The sequence below is a fragment of the Hipposideros armiger genome, unplaced genomic scaffold (assembly GCF_001890085.2).
Source record: "Hipposideros armiger isolate ML-2016 unplaced genomic scaffold, ASM189008v1 scaffold_232, whole genome shotgun sequence".
Lineage (NCBI taxonomy): Eukaryota > Metazoa > Chordata > Mammalia > Chiroptera > Hipposideridae > Hipposideros > Hipposideros armiger.
In genome coordinates this window covers 906,381-927,009 of record NW_017731582.1, presented here as the reverse complement: position 1 = coordinate 927,009, position 20,629 = coordinate 906,381, and the positions used below count along the sequence as shown (strand labels likewise).

General features: G+C 51.9%; 1 protein-coding gene across 1 annotated transcript in view; it reads left to right on the top strand.

Moving 5' to 3' along the window:
- Positions 1-20,629, top strand: part of IGSF21 (immunoglobin superfamily member 21) — a 163,751-nt gene that overhangs the window by 65,106 nt on the left and 78,016 nt on the right. The window contains exon 3 of the mRNA XM_019654845.1: positions 19,356-19,477. Coding sequence (XP_019510390.1) covers positions 19,356-19,477 — 122 coding nt within the window. The remainder of the gene's footprint in view (positions 1-19,355; positions 19,478-20,629) is intronic.

The window sequence follows — 20,629 nt, the reverse complement described above, 5'->3', positions numbered from 1 at the left end:
AGTCCCACATCCAAGGCCTTTAGTTAGGAAGGCCCGCATGTGGTTTGCCTGGAACTATCCAGGTGTTAAAACCAAAAGTCCTGCATCCTGGTAGCCCCCTCAGTCCCAAGCAAGCCTGGGCAGGTGGTCACCCTACATAGAAAAGGCCTGTGTCCATTTTCTTCATCCCTCTGACCACCTTCCCAAGGCTCAATGGCAGTCACAGTGCCCCCAGGCACCCCAGGAAGGCAGGAGATGGTCAACGAGCGATGACAGTGGCTGGTCTGGTCTCCAGCAGGTGCAGCTCCATCTTTGGCTGAAACCCACCTGTGCCACTTCTCAGTCAGGTGGCCTCAGCCCAAGCCCGCAGCCTCTGTGAGTTACTTGGAGATTGCTCTGCCCCCACTCATGGATGCGGAGATGTTTCAATGCAATCACATGTGGGAAGCCCCAAGACCATGGCAGCCCTCTGCAGGCCCTAGTTCAGTGAGTCGCTGTAATGAGGGAGTGAGGCTGTGAGGCGAGATGGCTGTGAACATACTATTGGGTTGTCGGAAAAGTCATGACGTATTTTTTCTATGTTTTTCGTTGCAAAAATGCGCCATGACTTTTCCGACAACCCAATGAAAGAGCCTTTGGGAGAAGTAGGGCAATATGGCTGGAGGTACAGCCTGGGTTCCAAGCCTGGCTCTGCCACTTCCTGGCTGCGTCACCTTGGGCCAATCACATCACTTCTGGAGGCCTGTTTCCTCATTTATAAGGTGGGAATAATAAGAGTTCTACTTCATAAGGCAGCCGGGTGGGTTTGGTGAGCAAATGCACACAAGGCACTTAGCTTAATACCTGTCACCGAGGAAGCGCTCAAGACACAGCCCCGTCTCCATTGTGTCATTACATTGATGCTGTCAATCCATCGCTTTTATGACCACAACAGCCTTCTTGCATTTTCTAGCTTTAGAATGAGTGATTTGGGAAAAATTGGATCTCTGATGGGTAAAGCATGTCTCTTTGGCTCTTGCCAGGGGCCTGGCTGCCCAGGACTAGGGAGGGGCTTACTAAGGCTTCTACAGTCTTGCCCACTGGACAAAAGAGGTATTTTAATTCAAAGCTGCCCAAGATCTGAGGGTTCTCCAGCATCTTGTCTATTTGGCCTTCAGATATGCATTGAAACTCCTCCAATGACAGAGATATGCAGGAGGAAACAATGAAACAAGACAGGAATGGGTCGGGGCCTAGCCTCCATCTACTTCATGCCTAGATACAAACGACATCTTCCCCCAGTGTGAGGAGCCTCTGGCAGGGCCTCCCTGCTCCCACTGGGCCCCGCAATCCCTTCTCCACCAGCAACCAGAGGGATCTTTTAAACATATACATCAGGTCAGATAACTCCCCTGCTTAAGACTCTCCAACATCTTTCCAATGCAGCAATAATACAGTTCAACCTCCTTGCATCAGCTTTTAAGGCCTTTTGTGATCTGGCCTCAGATAGCTTTCTGAATTGAGGACCCACCACGCTCTCTCCACCTTGCTCACTCCACTTCTGCCATTCCAGCTGCATTTCTCTTCCCTCATGTAATGAGCTTGATCCCATCTCAGCACTTTTGCAGTTGCTCTGACCTTTGCATGGCATCCTCTTCCTTCAAGCCTCCCCTAAAGCAGCTGCTTCTTATTCAGATTTTAGAGAAGCCTTCTCTGGCTGTGAACCTAATCCCCAGGTCAATTTCTAGCCCCTCACACCCTGGTTTATTTGTCTCACAGCAGTGATCACCACTCGAAATTACCTTGCTCTTTGATTTGCTAAGTTACGTGGGCGTGATTGGTATCTCCGTACAACGCATGCTCCCTGAGAGCAGGGGCCATGTCTCTTATAAAGGCATTTGGCACAAAGCCATAACTACTGACTACATCATCATTTCAACTTTGCCAAAACCTTGGGAAAGAAGGCAACAGTGTGCCCGTTTTACAGGCAGGAAGACTGAGGCTCAAAGAGTTAATGAGCGGTCTAAGTCTCTCAGTGAGTCTGTGGCCAAGTTGAGATTTGGACCCAAGATTGTCTGACTCCAAAGCCCACTTTCTTCTCTTTTTTTTTCTAATAATCACCCTGCCAGGAAACCCGTGCTCTCTGGGGACAAGGAAACAAAACACAACCAGATCTATAATAGAAAGCAAATGGGATTTTTTGGTTGTTGTTGTAATAACACCAAGTGTCGTTCGAAGCCAGGTAAAGATTTTTTTTAATAGGCTGACTGATTTTTATTGGACAGTTCCCTTGTAATAGGAACCAACACTAGACTCTTCCATTCTCTCCCCCCGAGGCAATAAACCAGTCCTCCTGCTGACCCAGTGGAGAGCAGGGATATCTACACAGCTTTGAGTGGGACCCGTGCTACCAGCTGCCTGTGTCACCTCTCCTGGCTCTGTTAGGAAGCCTCTCCTGGATGTGACTGAAATGAGCCTGGCCTGGGGGTTTGAATCCCGGGTCTGTCGTTAGCCTGCTGCTGTGTGTCTTAGGGCAAGTTGCTCAACCTCTCTGGTAAAGACATCTCCCAGGTCCATTTCAAAAATGATTCAGGGGCTCAACCGGCCCAGCGGGAAAGAAAGAATTGTAGGTATGTGGCCGTGCATTTTGGTATTGGTCCATGCACTTTGTCACCACATTATGACGCTAGGATTGGGGATATACAGTATTGAACAAAATGGCTCCAGCCCTGCCCTTCTGCAGTGTACAGCCTAGGACTCCCACAGTGTTTACCGCTAAGCTCCAGGAAGGCTGCAGCCAAGCCTTCTCACTCACCATGATAGCCCCTTGCGCTTAGCCCAAAGCTTGCCTCCTAGCTCTAGCTCAATAAATAAGTAGGTACAGGTGCTGGTGTAGGTTGGGGCAGAAGAGGAGCCACTGAGCTCTCCCTGGAGATGTTAGGAAAAACTTTTGAGTCAAGTCATAAAGAACGAGAATCAGCCAGGCAGACAAGGAGAGGAAGGGCTTAAAACCCAGACCAGAGGTTGTATACCTATGGCCCATACGCTAAACCTGGCCCACCGTTTGTTTTTGCAGATAAAGTTTTATCAGAACACAGCCACACCCATCATTTGTTACAGATTGTCTATGGCTGCTTTCATGCCATAACATCAGTGAATTAGTTGCAAGGACATCTGTATAGCCTGGAAATCCTAAAATATTGACTATTAGAGAAATTTTCCTGAGTCCTGATCAAGACACAGGAATCAGGCCAAGAGAGAGCCCAGAGCCCTCTCACTTGCTTAGACATAGGATCAGCCACGTAATTTGTGTGGCCCCGTGCAAAACGAAAATATGGGGTCCTGCCTTCAAAAATGATACATTTCCAATTTCAAGATGGCAGCACAAAGCATTTAACCAAGGACTGAGCCCCGTATGACTGGATGGCACCCTGCGAAATTGGCCCTGGAGGGACTTAGGAGTCCTTCTCGTGCTCTTCCCTGGAAAACTGTCCTGGGAGCAGAATTATGGGGAGAAATCTTGACTCAGGGCTCTGTGTTGAAGCTCAGAGTCTCCAAGCCCCAAGCTAGACTTCCCAAAAGGACCAGTTTTGAGACCTACTCCCCAGGCCACGGCGGGTAGAAGACGGGCCTTCCTTTCTCAGCTCCCCTGCACGCTCATTGCACAGAACCTGGCTCTCATGAAGAAGGAGAGGTGAGCCCAGCTGTCTCCCCTGCCAGGCTCCTCCTGGTGATCAGATATGAGGCAGCCATGGGAAGAAACATGACAGTGCAATGGGAATCTCTCTCTGATGATGCTGCTTTCCACAAGCTTGTCAGGAACCCTCTGATGAGGAGATTGATGGGGAAAGGGACCTCGCTTCACCCAGCTGGGGGACAACCAGACAAGGAACAGTATCTGAAGGGAACTTCCCAAGCTAGGTGGCCAGTCAAGCTCCGTCCCCTGGATTCTTGGACTACAGTCCATGTCATCTGTTCCTATATGAACATCTTCTCTTAACCCTCCACACCCTCTGTCATCCTTCTCCATCCTTTATGCCCAGAGGCTAGCCTGCACAAGTGGCATCAATGAGCGTCCCTGCCCTCTGGCTTCCAGTTGTATTGAGCTGGTGCCTGCAGGGGGGCACCTGCAGCTAAGAGCACAGGTAAAAATGAAACCAGGGTCTTCATTGTCCAGCTCCTCCCTGCTAGGTCCCTGTGTTCCTCTGCCCGAGCTCTTGCTGGGTGGCTTCCTCCTTCAGCTGCCGCTCTCTCGGGTGCAGGTAAAACTCTAAATCCTTTGTCCCATTGACCCTGCTGCTTAGAAAAGTAATAGCTCCCACTGGTCCCTGCCCCAGGCGCCACCCATACCTTGTTGGGATTCCCTCAGCCCTGTTCACACTTTTGTAAATAATCCCGGTGTTGAGATCTCCTCATTTACTTTCTGTGCCTGGGCGTATCTGTTTCCTGCTGGACCTTGCCTAACACAGCCATCTGCCCCCACCCGAATGCGGCTCCCATGAAACAGAGGCTTTCCTTATCAGATGGAGCTTGCACAGCACTTCCTTTGTGTGTAGGTAGATGCTGACACCAAGCTTCCCCTGGACAAGAGGTTGGACATGCAGCTCTAGTTATCACTGTGTACAAACCCTCCTAAAATGCGGCAGCTTAAAACAACAGCTATTTTATTACTGCAGGATTATGTGGTCAGGATTCAAGCAAGGCCCGGCTGGGTGGTTCTAATGCTTCCAATAGCATCAGCTGGGGTCAGTGGGTAGTATTCAGTTGGCAGCTGGTCCGGTCTGCAGGGCTCCAGGCAGCTTCTCGCATGTGCAGGCAGGGCTGGAAGGCTGGGCTTTATGAGGTTCCCCCTCCCTCTCCACGTGGTCAGAGACAGGAAGTGGTAGCTGCCAGCCTCCTAGAGCCTGGAACTGGGAGCTGGTACACTTTCGTCACTTCTGCAGATCCCTTGGGTCAAAGCAGTCACAGAACATACTCAGTTTCAAAGCATGGGAGCATAGACACCACCCCCCCCCCATCTCTCAACGTGACAGCATCAAAGAACGTGACGCCATCTCTAATCCATCACTTAGTCCTTCCTCCAATTACCATCATTGTCTTCATTTGCTTAAGGTTGGGCTTATAAAACCACCATCTGGCGCCAAATCCACAGACTGTGTGAATTTGGTATACATTGGGGGTTTTATCCTTTAATTAAATGACTTTGGATGTGTATCGCCCCTCCATGTCGACACTGGTCCCACCACTTCCTACTGTCTGCCAGAGGCGCGCACTCAGGCGTCTTCCAGGCTCCTGGGGCCCATATCTTCGTGGTCCTGGATTAGCAGGCACAGGGGACAAGTTTAGTCTGATGGGCTCATGCACTGGGACACAGACACACCCAAATAATCAAGGGCTTTATATAACCCAGCCCTCCCAGTCCTATTTTCAGAAGGAAATGGTGGCCCAACAAATGCTGAGACCTTCTCTGAAGGCCCTCAAGATGAAGCCTTCATGGTGTCAGGGAAGTGTCCTAGAGGGGAGACCCGGGAGCCTGTGTTCTTGTCACAGCACTGCCTGGGTGACCTGGAACAGTTCACTGGCCTCCCTGGCATCATGCAAGACAAAGAAAAGAGCATGATTTGGAGTCACCCCAAATTCGAAGCCCAGCTCTGCCACTTGTCGTGGACAGGTCACTTCATCACTGTGGCCTCTGAAAAGTGGGGTCACAGGGAGCATCCCATGAGCCATGGTGAGGATGAAACATGGGGACGTGCACAGAGCGTTGGTCCCTAGAAGGCACCCCTGTGCATTCTGACCTTCTGTGCCTGCTCGGAGCCTTTGAAGCCCAAACCCCCACCCCAGGCTGAGTCACTCACCTCAGAGTCTGACACATAGGAGGTGCTTGGGAAACACTTGCTGAGTTGACCTGACCCTTTGTCAAACAAAGTAATAGCAAGAGAAATAAAAACATACCACCACTTAAAAAAACGTGTACAAGAATATTCTTAGCAGCATTAGAGAGCCAAACGGGAAACTGTCCAGGTGTCGATTAAGAGAATGGCTGAACAAACTATGATAACTTCTTCCAACGGAATACCACACAGCAAGAAAAAAGGAATGAACTACGGGCACACACAGCTACGTGGGTGGGTCCCAAAAACATGATGCTGGGAGAAAAGAGCCTTCACCAAACACTACCTGTTGTATGATTCCATGTACATGAGATTCTAGAAAGGAATACCACGGCGTGAGAAAAGTCAGAATAACGGTTGCCTGTAGGGGCTGGGATTGACTGGGAAGGGGAGGAGGGAACTTCCTGGAGTGATGGTGATGTGCTACCTCATGAGAGGGGTTTGGGTTATACAGGCGTATGCATTTGTCAAAACTCATTGAGTGGCACACTTGCGATTCATGCATTCCACTGTATGTAAATTTTACCTGAAAAAAGAGAATGGTATATAAATACTGGAGTCTAACTGATGATATACATGCCGAAGCATCTAGGAATACAGTGTGCTGATGTCTGTAGCTCACTTTGGAATCCATCAAAGAAGTGTGGGTGGGTGAGTGGATAGGGGTGCATGTGACAAAGCCGACAGGGTCAAGTGTCCATTGTAGAAGCTAGGGAGTAGAAATACGGGCATTTGCGTTAAAATCCTTCACACTTTTCTGAATGTTTGAAAATCTTGATGTTCAAACGTTGAGGAAAGAAGTATTGTGCTGTAGGGCCAAGCCAGGGCCGTGGAGGGTGACTTGTGCAAGGGCGCACAGGCTTTCACAAAAGTTAAGACTAGCCTTGGGGCGAGTTCAAGTTGGATTGCATTCGCTGAGCTGGATCTGGACTGTGGGCACCTCGACAAACCCGTTCACCTCTCTGAGATTCTGTATCCCCACCTGCAAAAAGCAGAGAGCACTGCCCAGAGGGGCGTCACCAGGATTAAACGGGAAGCCAGAAGCATTGAACAAACAAGGATCAGGAGCTGACAGAAAGCAACGTGATGCTTTCCAAGCAAGCCTGATCTGCCTCCTCACTGAGATTTCCGCTTAAATGTGGGCTCCTGGACCGGGCCTCCTCTGGACGCCTCGTCTGCCGTGGCCCCCACCTCCTGCATCCATCAGTCTACTTTAATTATCCCCATGACAGTTCTCCCGATCTGGTACATTCCTTGGAGCTCCTTAATATGATTTATTATCTGTCTCCTCCCACTAGAATGGAGATTCCTGAAGAAGAGAGACTTTGTCTTGTTCAAGGCTTCGTCCCCAGCACCTATAACCGTCTCTGGCACATACAGAGACATGGCGTTGAAGGAAGGAATACATGAACAGGGCTGGATAAGCTCTAGTGCAACCAACACCTCAAGCTCCGAATTCTGCCACCGCAAGTGTGCCTGTCGCTAACACCACTTGCACACAATAGCAGGGAGTGAATGTAGGGATTTGCCATCCTTACCCCATTTAACAGATGAGGACACTGAGGCTCAGAAAGAGATGCAACTTTCCTAGCATCCACTGCCAGTTAGTGGCTGAGCAGAGGTGAAGCCCAGGCCTCCTGGCTCCCAGCTCAGTACTCTATTTCCAGCAGGCTGCTGGCATTTTCGGTAAAGTGCTCATCTCCAGGGGCGGCCGCAGATGGACAGACAGACAGGCTCCACTGGGCTGCCCTGCCCGCGATGCTGTGTGCTAATTTCAGTGGTCAGGATATGCCAGCCTAGCAATGTGTGCAGGTGGGCAGGCTGGCACAGGCTGCTGATGGGCCACGTCCATGGGTCTGCTGGCAGCCGATCGTGCTGACACAGGCCCGATTGTCTGCACAGCCCGCTGAGCATGGAGGGCCAGGCAGATTGGCACAGTGAGGTCCCTCCCCGCAGACTGGCTCCCCCTCCTGACTGCATCGGTCAGCCAGATTGGCACAAGCTGGGCATCTGTTCCCACAATGAGCCCTGGCTGGACACAACCTGTCTACACAGGTGTGTGCTCTAACAGGCAGCCCAGGGGGTGGCACTCAGACCAGCACTGAGGGTGGCCACTTTGGGACATCGAGGGGGGTGTCACAGGCAGGGGATTAGGGCCAGAGCCTCGCACCCAGATACATGGATACTGGCATCAGACAGGACTAAGCTGTGCCCCAACAGGATCGTGGGACCCAAAAATCAAGTGGCAGCCCTGGCAGAGAGGCTGGAGAAACGGGCTCTTCTCTCGCTTCTGTGGCCTCTTCCCAACCCAAACCTGCTTGCTTGTCCCTAGATCCGTTGCCTACACTGTGGCCACAGAGATCTCCTTGACCTTAGTGGGAGCTGTCACTCCCCTGTTCTTGGAGCCTTCAGTGGCTGCCCATCTCTCTCTCCCCTAAAATAATAGCAATAATAATATCTACTGTGCTAAGCATTTTACAAGTATGAATAATAGCACACGAATATCATGTTTACACTATCTCAGGCAACTTGGTAAGCACTTTACATGGAAGATCTAAATTCATCCTTCAGCCACCTATGAGGTGGTACTACTGTTATCCCCATTTGCAGGTGGGTAGACTGAGGCAGGGATCTGTGAAGTGACTTGCCAGAGATCTTGAATTAGACCTGAACCTAAGGGTTCCACTACCGATACCAAACCCAGACTCCAGAGGTGTGAAGCACGACCTTTCACACCGGGCCCTCCTCCCATGGCCAGGCTCTCATCCCGGCATCCCACACAGCACCCCACAGAGGCCATCCTGAACGCCCAAAAACTATTCGCCCAAACCTCATCTTCTCTCGCGCCTTCACCCAGCCATCCTCTGTGCCTGGAGGGCCTTCCTGCCTCCCCTTGTCTGCCTTGCGGATTCCTCTCCATCCTCCAGGGCGCAGCTCAGTGGACCCTCTTGGGCAAGGACTGCCCTGCGCCCTTCCTGGCAGAACTCACTGCCCCTGCCTCTGCCCTGTGCCGTTTTCGTTCCACACCGAGGGCCCGTGGTAGGGCAAGCACTTATTGCTGCTGTGTCTCTGTGATTCCCCTGCCCGGCCCTTTCTCTGAGTTCCTTGATGGCCAGGATCGTGTCTGATGCCCCCTTTGTCCACAGGCCTGGCTCCGAGAAGGTGTTGAATGAAAGAGCGAATGAATGAATGAATGAAAAGCTGAGGTCACTTGGAGTAGAGAAATGAGGCTGAGGGCAGGTAATGAGGAATGGCCTCAGAGGGATGTACGATGGGTGGAAAAGCCTCTCCTTCCTCCACCTCCTCTTTCCCAGCCCCACTGCTTCTAGAACATGATGGGGGATGCTTTAGCTACAGTGGAAAAAGCCCTCCCTTTGGGGGCGGAGCCCGTGTCTAGTGCTGGGATCACTGTCTGGAGGCAAGAGGCTATGACCACCCCGAGCTGGAAACGGAAGCCGGCCAAGGGGGCCTGCGGTGCCTCAGCTGCGCCGCACTCGATGGGAACCTTGCTTCTGGGGTCTGGATTCCAAGCACCAGGGGTGTGATGCAAAGAGGACCTGGCTCCTGGCCTGGCCACCTCCTTCCTGTGTGGCCCTGGACATGTCCCTCCCCTCTCTGGACCTTGGTTTGGCTTTCTATAAGTGAGAGGTCTAGATGGGACAGCCCGGGGTCTTCTGCTCCGAGAGGCAGCAGGGGCCTGGCAGCTGACGGCCTCCTGGGAAAGCTGCAAAGAGAGTCTGGTTGGGGGACGGTCCCAGGGGGCTTAGGGCCGTGTCTCCCAACTTTGGTCCCTAACTCCTGCATTCAACTGACCCAATGTGGCTTGTTAAAAACACACAATCGAGACTCTACCCAGGATTCACTGAATTGGAACTTCTGGGGCGGGCTTCCAAAGAAACTGTCATTTCCACACTCTGCTCCCACCTCGCCCAGGTGGCTCTGCTGTGCATGGAAATGTGAGTGTCCAGAAACTATCCAGGTCCTTCCTGTCTCCAGGCTTCTTGCCTGTAGCCCCTGCAGCATGGGTTTGGGGGCGGGGACAGGTGCACAAGAGATGGGAAAGGTGGTCTCAGAGCATCCAAGCCTGTACCTGGAGAGTTCGGGGGTCTCATGTGGTTGGGTCCTGACTGTGGCTTAGCATTGACTAGTGGGAGCTGGCAAGGGGGCAGGGTTGACATGATGTTGTCTCCCAGTCTGGTCGTTTCTCAGAAAATTACCACCCCCTGGCCTGGATCAGGGAATAGGGTGTGTATATAGACTGGGCTTACACTGGGTGCAGGCATCATGCGTGCACACACATATGCACACACATGTGCACACACACACCATAAATCCACAAACTGACACATAACCCTGAACATGCACACACAATGTCTCACACACCTCAAACCCACATGTTCTTCTCCAAATATTTAGAACGACACCAAACATTCTCACCATTACTTTGCTTTACACACACACACACACACACACACACACACACACACACCCTCATATGCAGCCCAGAAGCATGCAGATTTGTATACTTACCCCTGCTGACATACATACACACTTACACCCCCGAAACACAGGCTTTCTCGTTCACACACACCCACATGAGCTGGCCGCTGGCCACTCCTGGGGCCTGTGCTCACACCAGTTACACACACACCTCCTCACACTTGCCTAAGCACCTGCCCACATATGTAGTACCTACAAAGCCAGCAGCCACTCTCCTGTCTATCATTCTATTCGACCCCTGGGACCCCGCCCCCAACTCCCCACCCTATCCCTGAGCTGCGGTCTGCCATTGCACCGTAACCAAATGAGACAAGGCAATTGATGACACCAGCTGTCTCTGTCAAAACCAGATCTTCCACACACACGGGGGAAGCCAATTACCCCAAGCTCAGCCCTGCCAGAAGGTGAGACTCATAAGGGAGACAGAGCAGGGGTGGCATCCGGCTACCCAGAGAGGTGGGTGGCACCTCGCTCAAGGATTTCCCCTTCTGCCTGTCCTTGGAAAGCTGGCCTCCTTCCCCAGGCCCCAGGGGAGCCTCCTCTCCCTCCCTCCCGTGGCTGCTCCTTTGGCCCAGCTCCCAGACCCAGGGTGGAGAACAGGTGGGCAGGAGGTCTGGGGAAAGAGTGGTCCAGAGTCACCATGGCAACAAGGAAGACAGGAACCCTGTGCCCCTCCTCCCACATAGCAGGCCATGGGGAGGCTGTATCCCTGTCTCCTGCTTCCTCTTTACCTTTATTCCTTTCCCCCCACCCTGAGCAGGTGGTCTCATGCCCTGCACCCCTGCCCAGGCTCCCCTCAGACCAGAAGACTCACTGCCTTCCTTGCCCCCGACCCAACAGGTAACCCACCTCTAATGTCCAAGCCACTGCCTAGCTAGAACTCGGAGTCAGACCTGGGTTCAAATCTCCACGCCTCTACTTACAAGCTGAGCAGCCTGGGCAAGTGGCAGCCCTTCTCTGGTCCCAATTTTTGCACCTATAAAAGAGATGTCCGTTTTTATAAAAACGTGGACCGAGAGTCCCCTATAACACGGCTCTAGAAGTTGGAGACGCAACACAGGCTTCAGGCTCCAGTGGAGGAGTGAGAAAATGCCCATTGCAGAAATTTAAGCGAGGTTATTGTGTTTCTTCACTGTCTCATCTGCTGGGTCCACAGCTGTGCTCCCGGCATCAAGCACAGCTTGTGAAAGGAGCTCAATCAATAAACGGAAGCTGAAGCATGAACGGCTTGAGCCCTTGCATCGAGGTTGACTTGATCTACGTAAGCCCTTTATGAACGCTACTTAATCTGGCACCATCTTTGCTCCGGGCCTTGGAGGGAGCGTCCTGGGCATAATTTCTGAGTGGTTGGATGGCGACAGGTCTGCTTCAGTCCATTCCTTCATTCACAGACTCGTTTATTTACTCCAGAAACACTCATTAAGGACATACTATGTGCTAGTCCCCATGCTAGGCACGCGGTGTGCAGTGAGGTGAGGAAGGGACTTCTAGGAGATGGTCGCATAGCAGAAGTTTCTATTTCGATATGTTTTTCATCACTTACACAGTCCTAGGAACACAGCAGTGAATTCACATTATACAAGATGCTTTCCCGTATATTTGTTCCTGTTCGTATTTCTAACAACTCTGGGGCATAGCTTCCATGAACATCCCTCATTTTACAGATGAGGAAACTGAGGCACAGGGACAACTGGTGACTTACCTGAGAACCCAGAGCCAGGAACTGGCAGCGCCCACAGCAAACCTGAATCTCCTCATGCTTGCTGCAGTGTTCCAGACAACATTCGTCACTAGCATTATCTAACTAAATGCCCCTTTACCCCCAACAACAACCCTATAGGACATGCCTGTACTGGCATTTGAACCTGGGTTCACCTGACTGGAGAGCCCAGGCACCACTCAGTCTTCCATCTCTAATCAGTTCATTAAAACACTCCTTGCAAATGCCGCCTCTCGCTGCCCAGCCACAGAGACCCCAGCTGCTCCATTTCCAGGAGAGCAAATTCCTTCCTGGCTGGAGAGGCGTTGGGATAATGTAGGCAGGCAATTTAAACAGCTCCGGCAAAATACACCAGTGCTTTTCACTTTCTGCCACTATTACACTTTCCAGCCGCAGCGGGATTGGCCCCTAAGTGGGATATCAAGTTTATTACAGCTATTTCCAACCTGTAATTGGTTTTGTGGAACACAAAGAGAAGGAGGTTGGGGGGTGGGGGAGGTGATTCCCCCCCCTTCTTTCTTTTTTTTTTTTTCTCTTCTCGATGATGGCACCCGGAGACGGGGACATTGCTGGTGAGCAGGCTAGAGTTATTTGTTTTTCAAATGAAATACTCCGGCAGGCCGGCGGGCTCTCGCCCTGGCTAGACTAAGTCTGTTTGCCACGCTTTGGTGGCTCCATTTGAAAATCAAGCCCTCCTGGCTGAAGCCAAATTTGCTAATGGGGGCAGCCGGGGCCCTGGGATGGGGGCCTGGGGGCAGCTGGCTGCACCCTGGTAGGCCAGACGAGAGCGTGAGTCTTCGTGGTCTCTAGGGCCAGCTGTTCTAGAATCAGGACATTGTGGACATTCAGGGTAGAAATGACCCTCGGAGGTCATCCTGCCCCAAATCTTCCCACTGAGCATTTAGGGAAACTGAGGCTGGGGAGAGCGCCGTGCAGAGACAGCCTGTGGGACTTAGAACCCAGGCCTCCACCTTCTCAGTCCCTTCCATGCAGCGTAGTGAGTCATTCCAGGAAATCGTGGCCGAGAGGCTGTCAGCGTGGGAGGGGAAGAGCCACTCCTTCTTGAGCACCTACTATGCGCCTGCTGCTTTCACCAGAGTCTGCCCACCCTGACCAACTTTGGGCCTACGTAAAAATCAGGACAGTAGTCCCCCCTTATCTACGGGGGATACGTTCCAAGACCCCCAGTGGATACCTGAAACCTTGACAAGCACTGAACCCTATCTATATACTGTTTTTTCCTATACATACATACCTATGATAAAATTTAATTTATAAATTAGGCACAGTAAGAGATTAAAAACAATAACTAATAATAAAATAGAACAATTGTAACAATATATAATAGTATAATAAGTTGTGTGACTGTGGCCTCTCTCTCTCTCTCTCTCTCTCTCTCTCTCTCTCTCTCTCAAAATACCTTATTGTCCTATGTGTACAACGTGGATACACAGAGCAAAGGGGTTATTCACGTCCCAGGTGTGACGGAGCAGGACAGTGAGAGATTTCATCACACTGCTCAGAACATCATGCAATTTAAAGCTTATGAAGTGTTTATTTCCAGAATTTTCCATTTAATATTTTCGGACTGCGGTCAGCCATGGGTCACTGAAACCATGGGAAGCCAAACCACCGATAAAGGGAGGTGGCTACTGTAACAGCTAATATGCATTGGACATCTCCCCCATACAATTACACGAGTTAATGTTGGCAAGCAATGCCTGGCCCGTAGTAGGCCCTCCGTAAATACAATACTAACCATTTTACTTCCGTCTCTGCTATTATCACCATGTTCCAAGCGATCCACTAGGCTCTCTCTGTGCAGTATTATGTGCTAAATTCTCTCATACAAGCACCTTCCCAATGAGGTGTCATGGTTCCCATGTTGCCGATGAGGAAACGGAGGCACAGAGACCTCTCCAAGGTCACACAGCTTTAAGCTAAAAGAGGTCGGGCTGGCACTTGAATCGAGGGCTCTATGACCCTTAAAGCTTCTGCACTTTCCCCTACACCAGGCCTTCCTACATCTCCAGCCTCAAAATGGGTCCCTCACTGCTCTCCTTTTAACAAAATCCCTGCTGAGGGCTCAGCTGCACCACGTACTGCCCACGTGACCTTGGACAGTTTGCTTTCCTCTCTCTTGGCCTTGGTTTCTTTACCTGTAAAATGGGGGTGATGACACGTCTCCCAGGACAGTTCATTTACTCAACGCCCCTTCTTTCGGCACACGCCGCGTGTCGGGCACTGAGCTAGGTGCTGGGAGACACAGCCTTGGAGCCCGCAGTCTTTGGGATCCCAATGACATAATGGAGGCAGGGCTCATGTACACAGTCAAGCCCATGTAGACGCCAGTTAGGACTCGATTCTCTAGCATGACCACGTGCACAGCCTCTTCTCTCTGGTCCAGGCGTGCCCTTTGCATGATTAGGATGCTTCCCGACAGTGGACAGCATTAAGCTGGGACCTCTGAGAAAGAACAACTCAGGTTAATTTGGTTCCTTTTAGAGCATCGCCATGTGGACGGCCTGGGCCACCTTCCTGGCTGGGCCAGGTCGGGGTGTGGGGGCAGCAGGCTGTCCTGGTGCAAGTCCAGCAGCACGAGTGTTCTCCCAGTTCTCATGGTATCCCCAGGGCCTGGCACATGGTAAGGACGCAACTCATTCATTTATTCATTCGTTTGTTTGTTCGTTCACTCTTTCAACATATATTTATTGAGTGAGTACCATAGGCCCAACTCTGGGGACAGAACAGTCAACGCACAGGAAGGACAGAAAAAGACCCTGCCTTCGAAAATTATATTCTAGGAATAGCTCACATTCAAGAGCTTATTTGATTCAATAAAAGTCTTTTGAATGAATGAATGAACACATAAGCTCATCTCCCTCTGGGGAAGGGAAAACCCACCTCCTGGGGCCTTGGCTTTCCAGGGCTGCACCCAGGTAGCCATCCTTTGTCTGCCCTGACCTGGTGATCCCACCCCACTGTGGCACTGGGGGAGAGTCTTGGAGCCCCTGGGACCAGCCTCCCTTCCAGATACTTGCTAGAACCTCCTTGAGCTCCCTCTCTGGGCTGATAGAATGACTACTAGAAGGTTCCTGGCCCCTGCCACCTGCCCGCCCACCTTCCCCAGGTATGGGCCCCCTGCTTTCATTTACTGATGTTCTGCCTCATCTAGCTTTTTTGTAAAAGATATTCTGCCCTACAGTTCCAGGCCTGGAAGGTGGGAAGGGACACAGAAAAAGAGGTGGCACAGAAAAGTGTAAGCTTGCGTAAAAATCGCTGTCTCTGTTGAGCGAATACTACATGCCAGGTGCTCTCATCTTGTTTAATCCTCACAAAGAGGTAGGTTGCATCATCTCTACCTTACAGATGAGGAAACCGAGACTTGGAGAGGTGAGATGATTTATTCAAGAGCACGAAGTAACAGAAGTTATGAATTCAACTGAGGGTTGAGGAAATCAGTCCTGCTTCTTGCTCAAAAGCCTCCCATAGTCAGGGAGAGCCAGCCTGGGACTGAGCACGCCCTGAGGAGGGCCACCTCCTCCAGGAAGCCTTCTGTGATCAGCCCTCCTTCCAAAGGAATTCTTGGCTTCTCCAAGGGCATCCGATAACACTGGTCTGATAACCTGTTGTGTCAACCATGGTCTTCCTGACTCTGGTCTCTCATTTCATTGTGGCCGGTGTAGACCACACCAGACTGAATAAGCTCATCATGGTCTGTGACCATGTCTGAAATTCATTTCTTTCTCTCCCCTGGGGCCTAGGACTGTGGCTGGATGTCTTAGGTCTGGGGAAATGTTCCCAGAATTAAAGGGAAGGTGTCTTGTAGCATCCTCTCAACCCAACACCATGCCTTCTGCCCTTCAGCCAGTAATAACTCCGCACCCCCACCCAGCTCCTATCTGGTTGAGGGGCTCTAACTGCCAGGAACTACAGAATAACCTCCTTGCAAATAGCCACTCGCCCACTGACGCAGGACCAAGTGTGAATTCCGAGGCTATCCCTGTGCTGCACCTTCCCTGAGCCTGAGGGAGGTCCGAGAACCGCTCCAGTGAGCTGGGATGGTGGATGTCACAGCTAGAATGGAATTAAGAGCTGTCTCCACTGCCTGAGACCAGTTTAACAGAAGCAGTTATTTATTCTCCAGGCTGACAGTGAGGCCCCAGGGACAGCCCCGGAGAAAAAGATGTAAATAAAACCAAAGGAAAACTAGGTGCGTCCTTGAAACTCCCCTGTCCCTCCCTCGGCCGAAACAGGGATTTACGACTCAGATAATTCTTCGGTGCCTTATCTGGGGTGTGTGGGCATGTGTGTGTGTAAGTGTGGGGTACGGGTGTATTTTCCTGGTAATAAAACCCTTAGTCCCAGCGAATAAATTCGAGGAGACAGTTTTACTGACAGATTTTTTTTCTCCTTTGTACAATAAAAGAAAAAAAAGGATGAAATTTGAGATTGGGATAAGGGTTGCCGCATTTTAGGAGGAGATAAAAAGGCAATACCTGAAGGGAGGCGAGGCAGCAAGTGAAACGGGCAGGACGCCTCCCACGATCATGGCTTAGGAAGAAAACTCATACCTCACCTGGGCTTTGGCATCCTCTGTCTTAAGGAGCCACATCTGGGGCAGAGACGGGGCAGAGAGGTGGTGAATTCACTCACAGCGGTTTTTCAGCCTAGTGGATGGGATGTGAACCCTGGGCTGGGAACCAAAGCTGTGCCAAGAACCCCTTGTGGGGCCTCAGCTGAATCACTTTGCCTCTCTGAGCCTCAGTTGTTTCATCTGCAAAATTGGAAAATTACTGTCTAGTCCAGGGGTCAGCAAGCTTTTGAGACAAAAGAGACCCCAGGGGTCAGCAAACTGCGTGCAGCTCACGAACTGTGGCTCTGAAGTAAAATTGAAAATGAAAATAAAACTATCATAGTTTCATTCATAAAATTTTAAAAGGGCATTATTCACATAATGGTGATTATGTAAAAATATACTTATGGCTCTCGAATAGTTTTTAAATTGTTGTGAGGGACAGGACTGGCTCTTCCAGGGGTCGGCAAACTTTTGAGATGGAATGTACCCAAAGAGCCACAGTTTGCCAACCCCTGGTCTAGCATACTCACTTTAAGCGATGGGCTTAAAGCAGATTTCTCACCTCAGCACTGTTGATGTTTCAGGCCAGATCATTCTTGGGGGTGGGGGAGAAGGGGGCTGTGTGCATTGTAGGATAGTCACAGCATCCCTGGTCTTTACTGCTAGAGACCGGTACCCCTCCCCTAGTTGTGACAACCAAAAATGGCTCCAGCGTTGCCAAATGTGCCTCAGTTACGGGCTCTCATTTAAAGGCACTTTGCTCCTCCTCGTCGTCCCTCTTCGCCTTGTCCCCTATTTGGGAAGTGGTCCCGGTCTTGCAGAGGAGACAGGTGAGAGGACGAGAGGACATGGTGCCTTGCCTTCTGACTACACGCGTGCACAGTCCAAAAAGCACAAAGCCCCCAGAACCCAAGTGAACTGCAGGTAACCCCAGAAGAGGGGACACAGCGTTGTGAGCTTAGCCAGGGTGGGACCTCAGATCCCCCTCAGGGTCCAGAGCTTGTGAACTTGTTATCATCATTCTAACCCCGGATAACCAGGGCTCCCTGCGGACCCCGGTACCGACAGAGGCCTCCTGGTTTTTGATGAGCTTGCGTTCTGGGGGGTGGTGACCCAGACTGATGTGGTCCACGCCTGACACACAGCTAGCGTTCAGTAAATGCTGGCTGGATTAGATTGCATCTGTGTCCCCTAAATCAGTCGCAATACCACCGAGGTCAGACAGATGTGGTCCAAGTCACCTTGGGTCCAGATGTGCCCAGAGGAGCCCAGCTGCACCCAGGCCAGTCCTCCCAGGAGGGTGACATCCAAGCTCAATGCTCAGCAAAGGTGGGCAGGGGAAGTGGCTTTCAGCATCCCCTTGCCCCAGTCCCTTGGAGAAACCCCGCCCTTGGCCACCACCCTCCAGACCCCTCTCTGCAGCCTCCACGCACAGAGCCACAGGGAGTTAATTCCACTTCTCCAGGCCCAGGCATGAGGCCTCCCGTCGCAGGCTGTTAGCCCGGAGCCCAGCTGAGTGGCGAGAGGCTGCAAGCTTTCAGTCTATAATAGAGTTGCTGAGACAAGCGGAAAACTGCAGCCGAGTAAACAGATAAATAATTGAAACAGTGACAACACATACCTTGCTGCTTTGTGGAGTAACACTTTCATTAGCCGGAGGCAGCACGGACCTGGGGATGTGGGCTTTGGGGACGCAGGCGGGCTGGCAGCTGGGAGCCCAGGACACTTGGGTCCGGCTTTTAATCAGCTGTGAACAGCTAGGCACCTGAGCAGCCTTGTCTTCCAGCTCAGGCTTTATTGTCAGCTCCTGGGTCCCCTGACTTCTCTGGGCCTCCATGTTCCTAGCTGAAATGGGGGCCATCTGGCCTGTCCCAATGGTGGCCAGAGCAGAGTGAGTCCCCCACGTTGCCCTGTTCTCTCCATCTCCCATGTCAGTAGATTGGGTTCTCCTCCGCCTGCCCCAGGGTACGCTCGCTCCAGACGTACCCGCTTCGACTGAGCTCCTTGGCCTCCATGATCTGGCACACGTGCCTTTTCACTCCATTCCCTTTCTGCCACACAAGGCAACTTAAACATCTCTTGCCCAGGATGGGGCCTGCCCCTCCTCTGGGCTCCCCTCCCATTCTGGCTCCACCCCTGGCACAGTTTATCAGTAATTATTGCAACGTAGCTTGTTTGTCTCCCCATGAGATCTTTGCACGGATGACTGCCTCTCTCCCCCAGGTCCCCTCTTCTCTGTCTGGTCTGCTTCCACATTCTGTCTCTTCTCGGGCAGAGACAGGTTTGGGATCACTCTGTGGCTGACTCTGCAAAACATATTCACACCTTCTGGCTCCGTGTGCAGCTCCCCAGCTTTGCTTGTCATTTCTGCAAAGCCCATCAGTGGGGTCACGGAAGTGGGATCCCCTGGTGCAATAGAAAGAGACAAAGAAGAGCCATCTGCTCCTTCTTAGCTGTAGGAGCTCAAGAAGTCACTTCAGAGCCTCAGTTTGCACATCAATAAAACAGGGATAACCTGGGAGGGTTCTGGTGACAGCTGTGACACCTCCCACCACAGGCTCCTTCAGGGGCACCAGGGCAGTGGGCTTCCTGGTTCCTGCATCTATCTCCCCAGCATCCTAGGAGCCCATTCACTGCCTGGAGGAAAGGTGTGGCCAGGGCTGGCTGAACACTCACCTGTGGCTGCCTCTGTGCTCTGTTGCAGGTGATGGATGGCGGCACCATCAAGCAGAAGATCTTTACCTTCGATGCCATGTTCTCCACCAACTACTCGCACATGGAGAGCTACCGCAAGAGAGAGGACCTGGTGTACCAGTCCACCGTGAGGTAAGAGGCCTGGGGACCGGGAGGGCCACTCCTCCCGCCCTTCCACGTCCACCCTGCTGTGCGCTTACCGGCTTCTCAGGATCGCCCTCCATGGGCTTGGGAGGGAAGGCTAGGGGCTCTGCTGCAGAAGCGGGACCCACTCCTGGAGGGAAGCAGCAGCATGGGGTCCAGTCAGAGCTCTGACCCACGGAGCAGACCCTTGACAATGGCCTCCCCAGCCAGTGCCCCCCAACAGTCCTGTGAGGAGGGTTTTCCAAACCTTGTTCCCAGGTGAGGACACTGAGGTCCAGAGAGGGTGAGCAATGTGCTTACAGTCACACAGCCAGGATGCCAGAGCTGGGATGTAAGCCAGCTCTTCCTGACTCAGAAGCCCAGGCAGCATGTTCTCCATGGGCTCCCAGGTCATAAAGGCCCCAAGCCTGGCAAGGAAAACAGGCCCTAAACAAGCAAGTCAGCATGGGAAGGAAACAGCCCTGGGAGATGGAGAGACTTAATATTTCTATCCCTCCCCTTTTCCAGAAGACTTTAAGGTAGCAGATCCCATTCCAGGCCCTGCTATGTCCTACGTGTATGGGGGCCTGTGGCCCCCATGCCCTCCCTTAAAGCCCCCAATTCCATTTTATTCCTCTGCCCTTTACTCTCATTGGGCCCCCTTCCCGGAGTGCTTGTCTCCCTTTGGTCACCTGACAAACTCCTCATCAGCCTTCAGAACCCAACTCAAGCAGGCCCTCCCATGGAACACCTTCTTTAGACATCCCTCACCCCAACAGAACCGACCTCCCCCAAAGCTGGTGGCTGCCACTCCTTTAGTACCCAACCCCCACACAAAAGGGACTCTCACTGCATTGATAAAGAGTAGCTTCACACAGGCCCTGAACACGCACAATTTTGTGTATACACACACACACACACACACACACGCATGCACACGCGCACACACTCTTGCATGCTTTTTTCACACTACACAACTTTGCTTGGTGCCTCGGCAGAAAGGCTTGAGGATGACCGAGCTGCCCTGGGCACGTGGGAGCTGCTGCAGCAGACACGCGCTGGCATGCCCTGTGCTTTGTGGGGTGCCTGTAACATTCCCACTTGGTGCCTGTGTGTGACCCTCCAGGAGGATGAGGCGGCCCTCGCCACACACAGGTCGGT